Source organism: Coturnix japonica, chromosome 14 (assembly GCF_001577835.2).
Source record: "Coturnix japonica isolate 7356 chromosome 14, Coturnix japonica 2.1, whole genome shotgun sequence".
NCBI lineage: Eukaryota > Metazoa > Chordata > Aves > Galliformes > Phasianidae > Coturnix > Coturnix japonica.
The window spans coordinates 8,686,148-8,698,905 of record NC_029529.1 but is presented as its reverse complement, the minus strand read 5'-3'; the positions used below and the strand labels follow the sequence as shown (position 1 = coordinate 8,698,905).

General features: G+C 43.2%; 2 protein-coding genes across 8 annotated transcripts in view; one reads left to right on the top strand and one right to left on the bottom strand.

Moving 5' to 3' along the window:
* Positions 1-445: 445 nt before the first annotated feature.
* TVP23A (trans-golgi network vesicle protein 23 homolog A) lies at positions 446-8,657 on the bottom strand. Of its 3 annotated transcripts, XM_015877107.2 has the most exons (7): positions 8,390-8,657; positions 8,208-8,287; positions 4,506-4,650; positions 3,708-3,797; positions 2,668-2,793; positions 1,264-1,393; positions 446-860 (listed from the first exon to the last, which is right to left on the bottom strand). In XM_015877107.2, exons 1-7 carry the CDS (start codon positions 8,396-8,398, stop codon positions 799-801), a joined length of 642 nt encoding a protein of 213 aa, XP_015732593.1. In that variant the 5' UTR covers positions 8,399-8,657; the 3' UTR covers positions 446-798. The 3 variants fall into 3 exon arrangements, with proteins under 3 accessions (XP_015732593.1, XP_015732592.1, XP_015732595.1); XM_015877106.2 differs by having other exon boundaries at positions 451-860; positions 8,208-8,525; XM_015877109.2 differs by lacking the exon at positions 446-860 and having other exon boundaries at positions 1,253-1,393; positions 8,390-8,528.
* Positions 8,658-8,755: 98 nt separating this feature from the next.
* Positions 8,756-12,758, top strand: part of CIITA (class II major histocompatibility complex transactivator) — a 29,318-nt gene continuing 25,315 nt past the window's right edge. For 3 of the 5 annotated variants that reach the window (XM_032447748.1, XM_032447747.1, XM_032447749.1), the window contains exons 1-4: positions 8,756-10,243; positions 10,486-10,578; positions 10,668-10,849; positions 11,734-12,496. In XM_032447748.1, coding sequence (XP_032303639.1) covers positions 12,463-12,496 — 34 coding nt within the window. In that variant the 5' untranslated portion in view covers positions 8,756-10,243; positions 10,486-10,578; positions 10,668-10,849; positions 11,734-12,462. The remainder of the gene's footprint in view (positions 10,244-10,485; positions 10,579-10,667; positions 10,850-11,733; positions 12,497-12,758) is intronic. The other 2 variants (XM_032447746.1, XM_015877101.2) reach the window with 2 other exon arrangements.

Below are 12,758 nucleotides of genomic sequence, written 5' to 3'. Positions count from 1 at the left end.
TTCACTGGCATTGGGACATTCCATCTAAACTCACACGTGCACTGCTCTGTTCTGCCTTCTGCTGTGGGATGAGCTGCAGCAACAGATTTCTCTCTTAGAGAAAAACATCAGTATCTCTTTCAGTGGAAGAGATCTGTCTTTAGAGTGGAATGTGCAAAGTGATGTTTTTTCCTCACAGCTGGTGCTGGTTTTGAAACCACAAGGTTAGGCAGCTTGCAGTTAACAGAACATGTACAGAATGTTATTTGCTACACCAATCAGAATAAGATTAATGGGTTTTGATTCCTTCAACAGAACTGCAGCTGCATGACACTGTTCTGTTTCTTTGTGCTGGATCTTAAGCCTGAGCACTTTTAAAATAATAATAGTCCCTAACCAAGCTGCCCTTTTACAATTGTAATTCCTCTTCTTTTTACTGAGGAATCAAAGACTTGGGAAATCTGTGTTGTGTACAGGAGGAAAAGGTACTTTCACTTTATCGGTTTTAGCTCAAAATGAAACAAATGATTGTCTTCTGGCTGCATTCTGATGCTCGGTCCAGCAGTTCCAGGTTCATTTACAGGCTCTTCTCAAGACAGTGTCTGCTTTTTGATGTTCTGCACAACCACGAGCAAGCTGCCTTTTGGGGGAAGTGTTATTTTGAAGTAGATTGAGAGGTTTTAGGAGACAAACACAAATGATAGAAAGTCATTATTTCATGCAGACAATTCTAGGAGAGCTTTACTTCAATTCCATATGAAAAACAGCTTTAATAAATAAGTATTCCTACTGTTCATCCTTTCAGTTTTCCTTAAATGATTATCTGCTCCGTGTCTTGCCTTGTTCTTCAATGCGGTCTTCTGAAATCCCCCTGCTCTGTCCTGTTGAATGAAGACATGATGGGTGGTTGTTAGCATTATCTAATATATGCAGGGAAGAGGCTGTTGGAAACCTGAGGGGTTAAGGTATCTCTTTCAGCAGTGCCTGTGTGTTATGCTAACTCAGAAAGCATCATACTGAGGATTCAACTCAGAAAATTCATCATGGGGTTTAGAAGCTGCTCAGCCATGAAGCTTCAGCCAGCTCCTGAATTACAGAGCCAGGTGACTTTGGGTACAACCCCGCGGTGGGATCTCACAAGATGGACGTGCTGGAGAATCACTACAGCCCTGCCAGAAGATACATTAGGAACCAGTAGCTGGAAGGAGCCAAAGCCAACAGAATGAGGCAGGTCAGCATTTGATATTTCACAGGCTACTGCTGGCAGACCAACTTAATACTTACTCTTGGCAACATCTGCTGTGACAAAAAACCTTGAGGTTATCTTGCTGATGCTTTTTTGTCCCCCTAGTTTGCAGTGGATGTATCCGTATAAATTAGCGGTCTGAAGGGAGATACCAGCTATGACAAGAGCCTGCAGACAAACAGGAGTTTAGCAGAGATTAATACACTGCCCTATATGTAGATTGTATGTGTGGAAAATACACACATATATACGTTATAAGAAAGGAATATTGCTTCAAATAAGGAATAACCTTAAAAGAGATGCGTTCCTGTTAAACACAGTAATCCCGTTCTGTAAGAAATGACATTTTTTAAAAGCTTTCTCATTTTTTGGCTGAGTTCATTGTGCATCTTGAAATACTTAAGCTCCTATTCAAACAAAAGCAGCACCTACCCAACTGATCTGTGATCATTTCACTTCTTCCAAGCCTGGCTTGTATCTAAAATCTTCATTTTAGATACACAGCAAGTCTGCAGCTACGTTAGCTGACACATTCCTCACTGCAGACCCAGATCCTGCAACTTGCAGGTTTACAAAGAGCACCAACAGATACAAATCAGTATCCATCATTAGCAGGCAGTAAAAGTAAGAGGAACCGTTGGTGGCGCTTATAGGCTTGAGAAACTTTGTTTCCTGGAAGCGTTTTCATTTGTGGAACTTGGCTTCCCAATGTATGAACAAAGTGCATCTTCACTGCTGGCCTGGGTCCCTTCCCCAAGTGCCTCTTTGGTCAGCAGACAATTTCTGGTTTTCAAAAGAAAGGGTGGAGAATGACTGCTGGTTTAATTTTAACTATTGTTTCTTTAGTGATTCTATTTGAGCCACTATAAAGCAGTTAATTATTTGCAATCAACTCATAGCCGTTGATGAATTTCCTGTTCCATTAAGTAATAAAATGTAATCTCAGATATTGTTTGTTATGTAGCAGTATGTAAGCAACTTATCTCTTTATCTCTTTAAAAGATCAATAACAAATCATACATAGCAAAGGAACTTAAAAAAATGTATTCTATGGTGATTATGCAGACAATAGGAAACTTTACAGGGGAAAACATGAAGATTTCCTTAAGTCTGTTAGGATAATACAGCACATGGGGTACATAACACTGGGGAAAAGTAACCCTCTGTAATTAAAAGTGAAGCAATAATTTTGCCAACCGTTTAAGATGCCCTACTTGAGATAAGTGAAATTGCTGACAGCTGATAGCAGAGGAAAGCCAGGCTACAAGTTCCATTCCTGAGCTCAGGGTTTCACTGCAGAAAACTCTGATTTCAAGTTCTTATTGGTTTTTTTGTAATATTTGAGGTCTTGATCCAAAGATTTTTGCAAAACTGCAGCTCTGGGTTTTCCCTCAACTAACACTGCTTGTCAACTGCCATCCATTCAGTGACCCCAGACTTACCAGCCATTTCAGCTTCAGGGAAAACAAGGTGCTGAAAAAAAACACTGTCCAAATTACAGGGCAGATGATGAGGCCAAGCCAGAAGATCCGAGCTTCAGCTTCAGTTGAGGCAGCTATTGTAGGCACCTACAAAGGGAATTATTGAAACGTTTAGTCACAAAACTAAAATCCACAATAAATAGCAAATCAACAGAGACTCACGTTAATCAAACTATTTGCCAGAAGTTTTGGAAGGCTTGAGCCCACAAAGGTGAACTGACTTCGGACTTGTAGGCTGACGGACAAACTGCAGTGAGTGAAGTAGTCAGTGCACTTACTCATAGTAAGTGCCAAGAAAGCTCTTGCTGTCTTTCTCAGCTCCACAAAACTGTGATACACTGGAGGTCTTCCAGCTTCTCTGCTTTGCTGCAGACTTGCTTGTATCCTAGATTTCACTTAAATTACAGGCAGAATGCTGACGTCTGTTATCTCTTACTGGTGTGCAGCCACAACCCTGCTGCATTCCTGCAGGTCCAGCTCCAGCTGCATGCAGCGCTGCTAGAGGGCACTGCTGGCCTGCATCTCTGGGGCAGTTCCCATTCAGCACCTCAGTTATGTGCACTGCTGGCTTTGCATGAAAGGGGTGACCTGCTGTACAACACCTGAGTGGTATTTGACCAAGCTTTTGTCTGGCCAGGTTGTTGGACAGTGTTAGCAAACAAATGTGGAACTGGCACTCTTGTCTCTAGCACCAATGCCAGGTGCCAATTGATGGGGTTTCTTTGCTCAGCAGTGTTTGAACACACCAGAGTCTGGGTGCTGCTGCCCAGCATATTCCACAAGCATCAATAAAAGATACTAACTCTTAAGAAATGGATTTGAACTATTCAGCCTTGCTTTCAACATACTTCTTTCCTAAAGATAGTTCTGTTTTGTAAATAACTATGGGAAGATGGATTCTATAAGTTGTTCACATTTGTTCCTTCTTTTTAATTGCTATGGATATGACGAGCTTTTCACATGTGTTCTGTTTGTCATGTGCCTTTTATTGCCATTCTTACCCTTTTTGCTTCAAATACCCAGTGACTTTTTCCATCTTCATCAATCTGGTTCCACCAACGTAAACCAACCAAGAGTCTTCCTGTCACATTCTGGTGACAGAAACAATTATTTGCATTAAGCAGCTGCATCACTCATTTGTCAGAAAACATTTTAAATAAAGACAAGCATGTCTGAAAATAGTATTTCTTACCAAATACTAAATGTATTTCTAAAGGTTATGTCAATATGTGCACAACAGTCTCTAGGGACAGATGAGTTAATAGAAATGGAGAGACCCATTCTCCTCATCTGATCATTAGCACAATAATAGTAACTTAGATAAGAAATAATAGGGTGCATTTTTCCTACGTTTCACTTAGGACTTAAATTTCGTTCTTATTTGTATCCCTGGGGACTCTGGGCTGGCCCCACCACCCCCCTGTGCCATCACTATGGTGCTGGTGCCACAGCTCAGTCTCCAGGAGCTGTGAGGCACAGCACTGCAGCTATAGACATCCAATGGGTCCTTTCCCATCCTTATTGAAATCTACTATCTCTTTATTTTTTCCTAGGGCTACACAAAGTATATAAACAAACCTGCCTGTAGCAAGGCTACTTTCCTACCATGTTAGTCACATCAGATACTCAGATATGTAAAAGTCTTGTATAAAATGGGCTAGAACCATTCACTTAATCAACACATCACAATGTCTGTCTCCATTTCAGTATATATCTTCCCTTTTTAGTAATGATATATATACTTGTTAATGGCATAACAATACTTTATCAAAGGTAATTACTGTTCAGGGTCATCTTACCTTAACTGACCAAAAGTCAAAGGATAGAAGAAGGAGAATAGTGACAAAACAGGCAACAAAGCTGTTGCTGAACCAGTCACAGAACAAGTAGGTAATAATAGCACTCACTCGGAAAAACAGGTGGAAAAAGGTGGCCAGTGGGTGCCTGGAAAAACAACACAGAGCACTTAGAAAGTTATGGGACAAGGAGGAAAGTTAGTGTATGTGCTGACAGTGTAGTACAAGGACTATTTCTGGTCTACAGTGGCATCTCAGTTTGTAGCTGTTATCTCAGATGTTGATGAATGATCAAAGTGGTGACACTTCCAATAACCAACCTCCAATCTACAGCTAAGAGATGGCAGTTGTTGTATTAATGCTTCCTCAAAGATGGAACAAAACCTGTACTGCACTGCACTGCTGTCTGAAGGAATCCAGTGAGTGGCTGCATTCAGCACTGCACTCCCAGCTCCTCCATCTGTCACATAGCACAAAGGAATTAACAGACCTTGTGTCTTTCTAAAGTGCTTTGAAAACAAGACCAGCAACTCTATGGAATTAAGTGACGTAGAATAAGACAAAATGAACCTTCATATGGAATAACTGAAAGTGAACACTTCCTTTTACAGAGGGAATACAATTTAGGAAGTTTACAATTCTTCTGAATGAATGGTCGTCAATTTCACATCTCTGCCTCTCTGTGCTGTGCTTCTCAAAGGGAACTGGGCCAAAAAATCTCCTTCTCAAAGGAAATTTCAGTAGAAGAACCAATTGTACAGGGTTGAATGTTGGTCTGCACAGCAAGGCACAGGTTTGGGGGAGTGCTATAATGTGCACAGTCCAATCTTCAGGGTAATATGCCAAGTGCAAAACTAATTCTGTACAGTTGTTTCTGCAGGTTCAAAATGGCAGTTAATTAAAAGCCATTCCAGCTGAGTAACTTCCTCCCTTGGAACTATAAGGAATGAAATCTGTTTTGCAAAAAAGATGGTTTATTTCCATCTGTGATTGTCTCATTAAGCCCCCTACCTCTTTAAGCAATTAACAGGATTATGGCCCAAACCTTCATTAATTATCTGTCTATTTTCTTTCTTATTCTACTAGGTATAATTAAAAATTTCATATATATATTATAAATCTTCATAAATTTGAATGGAGTTTAAGTTACAGTATTTATGATATGTATTCCGTTATTGTAGTATTATTACTCTGTACCTATTTATTGTAGAAGCCGACTATTATATAATGTAAATACTGTGCTTGTAGTAACCATGCAAGCAAGAATGACACACAACTGCAGCCTGCACTTACTGCTGTGCCCACAATAACCACAAACTTTCCAAAAGCTTCTGACTTACAGATAAACATGTGACGTGAAATGAAAGGGGTTTTTTTCTTACACGGGCGGAAGGAATACGGTGAGCTGCCAAAAGCAGATCCTGCCTTGGTATTTCTTGTTCACAATGATGTAACCGTTCAGCTGCACAAATAGTATGTGGTAGTAATAAAGGCTATTTGTAGGCTGCCACCCTATGAGTGTCAGGGCAGTCAGCTCTTATAGTTATGCTAGGGGCACTCTGGAGAAGTTATAGTGCTTTATTTTGGAGGTGTGATGGTGCATTACTAATACTGTTCTGGTGATGGGTTTTATACAGTGTTTACTGACCAGTACATGAGCAGGAGGCCCACGTTTGTTACAGCACTGAATGCTTTTCATGGTGACTACAGAGAGTCAAGCCCCTCACAGAGATACAGGGATATAGCTCTCAGGCCAAAGACATATCTACAGGTCCTATGGGAGGAAGAGACAGACTGCTCAGCACATATTTATGTGATCATAGAGCACATATTTATGCTGATCACAGGGCTGCAGCACTGCCCCTTTGAAGGCAGGCTGAGGGAGCTGGGCTTGTTCAGCCTGGAGAAGAGAAGGCTGTGGAGTGACCTCATTGCAGCCTTACAGTACCTAAAGGGAGCCTATAAACAGGAGGGTAGATAGGGTAGATAACAGCAGGACAAGGGGAAATGGTTTTAAGTTGAAAAAGGGAAGATTTAGGTTGGATATCAGGGGGAAGTTCTATACCAAGAGAGTGGTGAGGAGCTGGAACAGCTGCTCAGAGAGGTTGTGGATGCCCCTTGTGTCTGGAGGTGTTCAAGGCCAGGACAGACCGGGCCCTGGGCAGCCTGGTCAAGTATGAAATGTGGAGGTTGGTGGCCCTGCCTGTGGTGGGGGGGGGTGGAGATTCATGATCCTTGAGGTCCCTTCCAGCCCAGGACCTTCTGTGATTCCGTGTTGCTAATAAATAAATACAATTCTGAAACTAAACAAATCCAGTTCATACTGTTTGCTTCCTCATCTAGCAGAGCAAACGTGCATTTCCCTAATGCACAGCCACCAGATGAAGCTTACAGCTTCTACCATATAGCAACAGAATGTTTAACAAATAATCTGAGATAAAGAAAACTTCAAGCGTGAAGGCAAAGCCTCTGCTTGCTTTTTGACATAAGCTGTACAGCTCTCAGTGAATACATTTTCAACATCAGTATCTTAACAGATACTGAAGTTCTGCAGCTCATGGGTGGGTACCAGGCTCATTTGCACAACTGCTCACAGAGAAGTTTGTTTTTCTATTTCTGAGCAGTTTCATTTCTGTATTATACAGCACAAAATATTATTTCATTACGAGGTTTTCCTTTAGCAAAGTCATAACGAGGGTAAGAAAGAACAGTCTTTAATGAAATGGCATCTAAACAAAGTGACCCCACTGTGTTATGGTTATCCGGGAGCATGAACCTGCAGCACAGAGCTCTGCACTACAGTGCTGGTGCCACAGGCCCGTAACAAGCACTTCAGCACAGTTCCACTTCCCACCAGACTCCAGTCTGCTTACACAGTGAGGCTGTGCCTGACACATATGAGACTTGGAAGTTTTAGTTCCCAGTTTAGTCACCTCCATTCAAGCCATGTGCTTCACACCATGATACAAAACAGAATACGAACCTTCCTCAAACGTGCTTAAGTAGAAAACATAGAAAACATTTCTGGGGATGTTAATGCTGCGTCATGGCAGCTCACCATGGAGCTGCTGCAAGTCTAGTGCAGTGGAAGGGCTGCGACGTCCCACCAGACACTAGCAAAGTTGAGCAATTGTACTGTAAAGCTGCGTGACTGCCTGTGTGCCTCAGATAAGCTGTGCAGGCTTAGTGTCCTTATTTTACTTTATTTATGCCTATAAGGTGTGCTAATGTTGCAGTCTACTACAGTCATCTGAGGAGCGGTGGGAGGGGAGGGAGCAGTATCAACTGAAGGTGATGATATGAGGTATTGATGAGCGTGTATGTGCAGTTCCCTGACAGCTGGTGGAGTGGGTCCAGAGGAGGGCCATGAAGATGGTCAGATGCCATGAAGATGGTCAGAGGTCTGGGCACCTCCTGTGAAAGGCACTGGTTGCCCTGAGCAGTTCTGGAGGTGCCCACAGCTGCACGGGCCTGGCAGTCTGATTTGCTGGGCGGCAACTTGCAACGGCAAGAGGTCGGAGCTGGGTGGTTTTTAAGGCCCCCTCCAACCCAAGCCGTTCTATGATGCTGTGATACACCTCATCCTGCCACAGCCTTTGGCTGGGCATCCTTCCGCTCCGAGCAGACCGCTGCCGCAGTGGCGGTGCTGTGGTGGTGCTGTGGCGGAGCAGAGCGTGCTGTGGGGCCGGGCCCGCTCCCCGTTACCTGATTTTGGCTTTCCGCAGCGCCAGCTCCTCTTCGGTGCCGAAATCCAGTGACACATCCTCGGTGTCATCCACCAGCGCCTGCGGCGGGGACCCCCACAGCGCTCCCGTCAGCACCGAGGGGCGGGGAGGCCGCGCCGCCGCCACATCCCTCCGCCCCGCGCTGCCCGCCCGCTCCTCTACCTGCTTCATGTCGCGGCCAAGCCGTTGCCGGGTGTGGCTGTTGCCAGCGCCCCGAGGTGGCGGAGGGAGAAGGATCCGCCGGTGCCGGGCGCGGCCCGCTCGGGGTTGAGGCGCGGCGGATCCTCGCTGCCCGCCTTGAGCTGCGCGGCGGAGCCTGGGGGGGGCGGGCGAGAGGCTCGGGCTGAGGTAACGCGGGGCCGGGGGGATCCTGCGCTCACACAGCCGGCCCCGAGGGAAGCGGGGCCGCCCCACAGCCCGGCCGAGAGGGTGGAGGTGAAGATAGGTCAGGATTTCCTGCTTTTGTTGGTTGTTCAGTGTAAAACACAGAGAAAGGCTTCTGAATATGGGTAGGGGAACCAAAGTGCACACACAGTGACTGAGAAGTGGGTCAGTCAAGTAGATATGAGGTGAAGAATTCTTTCTTAATACCCAGCCTGAACCTCCCCTGGTGCAATGTAAGGCCATCACCTCTCATCCTTACGTGAGAGCAGAGGCCAACCCTCACCTCAGCACGGCCTCCTTGAAGGAGTTTGTCATGGTTTAATAACCATGGTTTAAACCGTGACAGAGTTGTAGAAAGCCATAAGGTCTGCCCAGAGCCACCTCCTCCAGACTAATATCCAAATGAAACAGTGGAAGTCCGGAAGCTGCCCAGGTAAACGTTTAAAAAGCATTAATTGGAAAGTAGTTCTGTGCAGTCCCCAGTGTTGGTACAGCTCTGATGCTGCAACTAATGTATTGGAAGATCAGGTATAGCTGTTGTCAATAGGATTCACAGTTAACACACGTTACATGATTACAAGTGATCAACACTTCTAATGTGTCTGTAAGTGCCCCAGAATGGTAATAAAGTGCTCAGTGAAGTACGTTAACTGAACTCAGAGTGACAGCACTGACCATAAGGCAGGGAACAGAAGGGAGTGCAACAGAAAATCTGTGTAACCACGGTGTGCAACACGGACCTGATACAAATCTCTCTTGTTCTTTTAAGTCTGTTAGTGTACAGTAAATAGAACCTGCTCTAAGGATAAGGCGGTGCTTTGTTGACTTGGTTAACTGAAGTCAGCTGATTTCTTGTAATGCTTAGGAGTCCTGCCTGGAATCTACACTGGCACAGATTCAGAGACTTGCCCTTTAAACTGCGTAAAGATATTTTGAATAACTCTATAGTTGTAATTGTGCCTTCAGTATCTCAGTTACAGCTTAATATTCAGAGGAACCAAATGCTTGAAGATATTGATTAAGAATGATTTTTCCCTCACTTGTATTAGATACACAGATGCACTTTGATGGGAGATCAGTAAAATGCTTAAATTTTAAGGAGATAGATTGGCCAAATTACAAAGTTACTGAATAGATAAATCTCTATTATTGCACAGCTCTGTGTAGATCTCTGACATGCTTGCTGGACAGTTCTTCAACCACAGCTTTCAATGGCAAAGTCTACTTCATCTTTTGTCACAGACGCTGTGGTTAAGTGGCTTTTGCTATGTTTGCTTGTGTTTGTTCTTATTTATTCCAAATTTGTAGCTTTGAAAGGGAGAAATAATCTTTCTCAGGAAAAAGAATACAGACAAAAAAAAAATTTAAAAAAAAATCATTAAAAAAGAGAAGTGAAAAAGAGCTCCTAACCTGGTTATGCAGTGAAGAGAGAAACCTCTGTTTACAACTCTTGATTTGTTTGACATATGGATTGCTGTGAAGCAGGCCAGTACTGCGCTGTTTCTGCTCAATAGTGTCTTTCCTTAATTTGCTCATCTTTTTTCTGGTTCATTGGATAGCTTCCACTCCCTGAAATCTTGAACTCGATCACAGAGAACTTGACGAGCTATCGGAGGAATCCGTGCTGTTTCTGTAAGTCTGTGTCACACCCAGAGGAGGAGGCACTCAGAACTGTTCAATCCCTCACATAAGCCACAGAAACATTGGTTTGGGGTGAGGTCCAGCACACTGACTTGCACATTCTTTGCAAGGTATACCAAATACTGGAGATGTCTTGCCCTACATGCAGTACACAGCTCTGAGGCTCTCCTAGGGATAGGGGTCCACTTGTTTTGGCCAAAACAAAAGCATGGTGCATGTCTGTCTCTTAACAGTGTCCTATGAGCCTGTTTTCAATGGAGTCTGTGCTCAGGAAGAGACCACAATTTCTTCATCTGCCCCAAAGATGCCAAAATCACCAAATAAAGGTATTGAAATACATCTTAGAAGAAGGGCAAGAACCCAGCCCTGCTTGTTTCCCTGAAGGCATTAACTTTTGGTTTCATCCTTTGGGCAGGATAGAACAGCTTCAAAAAAAGGCTTTGAGAGCTCCATGTCCCTCTCAGCCAAGCAGCCCTTAGGTCACACTGCGGAGCTGTAGAAACATGAACCTGAAGAAATCTGTGTGACTCTGTGATCATCAGATTCACTGGCTGCTGTTACAAGAAAATGAGCACAGCTACAGGAGTGAAAGTAGCAGTAAGGGCTTGTTTTTACAAGTGACTAAAGATAGAGCTACCGTGACTGATGTGTATTTTAGTGTCTTTTGTGTCTGAAATCTGCTAGCTGACAAAAATCAGAAATGCTGCAGGGAAGCCCCTAAAATACATGATTTTACCAACTGTCAGTTGGAGTGGTTTTGACCAGTTTTCTCATCTCCATCATTATGAAACTTGACACAGAGCTGTGGTTTTGAACTTGTGCTTTTCCTTGTTGGAGTGGGTTTGAACTTGTATTCTGTTTCCCATTCTTGCTGTGTACTGCACTAATTAAGTGAAGTCCAAGTGATGGTGACAGAAAGAGTATTAATTCCTTTTTTCTTCTGTTCCTTCCATTTCTGTAATTGCTCTCTGTTATAGAAGAAAAATAAGATAATAATTTAGATAACATTTCTTTAACAAGATGAATACTGTTGTGCACTGCTTGTCCCAAAAATATCGAGAGATTTGCACAGTTATGTGACCCTTGCAGACTTCTTGAAAACCAAGAGGAGGAATAACAGCTCCTTCCTATCTCTTCCTCACTCCATAGGCCAGGAAGTATCTGGATGCTGCCGCAGGTGCTGGTGCTCTCAGTGTGCTTGCAGAGCATGCAGCTGCAGCCAGATGCTACCAAAAACGGTTTGCACTCCATGGCATGCTGACAAAATACCTTGTCCTTAAGGTATTACTTTTCCTGCAAGTGGCAGGTGTTATCTACTTTTCCAAAGACAAGTAAGAAAGGTACCTCTGCATTTACAGCGATGGATCCCCACCCTCAGAAGTGTCACAGTTTCTTCCTTTTTAGCCATCATGGCTATACTGCTCCTGTGGAAATTCTTGAAAATCTGCTGAAATTTCTTCTCTCTACCTCTTCTCTTTCAGGTGAGAACATCAGTGGGACTTGCGCAGCTACTCTTAATTGTGATAAAACCTGCAATGATGATGCTGCAGTGGAAAACAAGACGGACAGATCTATCACATCTTCCAAAGAATGAGTACAAGTCATCTCAGGAATGTTCTCCACTTTTCATGTGTCTCCATTGTTCCTACAATGCAAGTATAAGAAGCTACACTTGCCCTTCTGGAGCTGCTATATGCGGGTAGCACTGACATGTCAGTAACTTGCATCACAGATAAATGTGTTTGTTTATCAACACAGCTTATCTGCCCAAGAATTCTCTTTAAATAACACATACACTAAAGTGGATAAGTGATGTGATGTAGTCAGGGTGTCTCTCTTTAGGGATCACAATGGTAGCTTTTTCTGAAAGTCCAAAGGAAAAGAAATCTAGAAAATTCTAAACAGTGGCAACGTGAGAAGCAATGAATAGCAAAAATATACAGTCTGGCTTAGTTCTCCTTTTTCATATGCATTGTTTGTGTTATGATATGTTTCAAAGAGGAAAGTTAGTTAGAAAGGAGAACTTATGCTTTTGATTTCTTTGTTGAGAGGAAGTCTCACTTCTAAGTAAATATCAATCTACATGAATTTTGAAATCCAAATAGCCATAGTAATCTTGGCAATTAATTTCACTATTTTTCCTAGGGGTGTGAAGCAGCTGGAATGTACCAATGTAGGCCAGCCTTTGGTACCTGGCATTGCGATGTGTCATGAGCCTTAGCAGATTTTACCTGTGTCAAGATGGTAAGAGAATCTTTTGATTTTACAGATGCAAAAACAGAAGCAGAAATAGAAATCATGTATTTTTCCAAAATAGCAAATTAGCAGAGCTACAAGTTGAGTCAAGTTTTCAAAGCTTAATGCTGCTGTAGGCCCCTTTTGCTCATTTTACTCATAGCTACAAGATAATCAATTTCTAAGTCAAAGGCAGAGAGTACTTCTAGCACATTATTTGCTTAATATCTTTTCCTACAGTCCAGCAAAAGCTGGGGACAGCTGTGCAGAA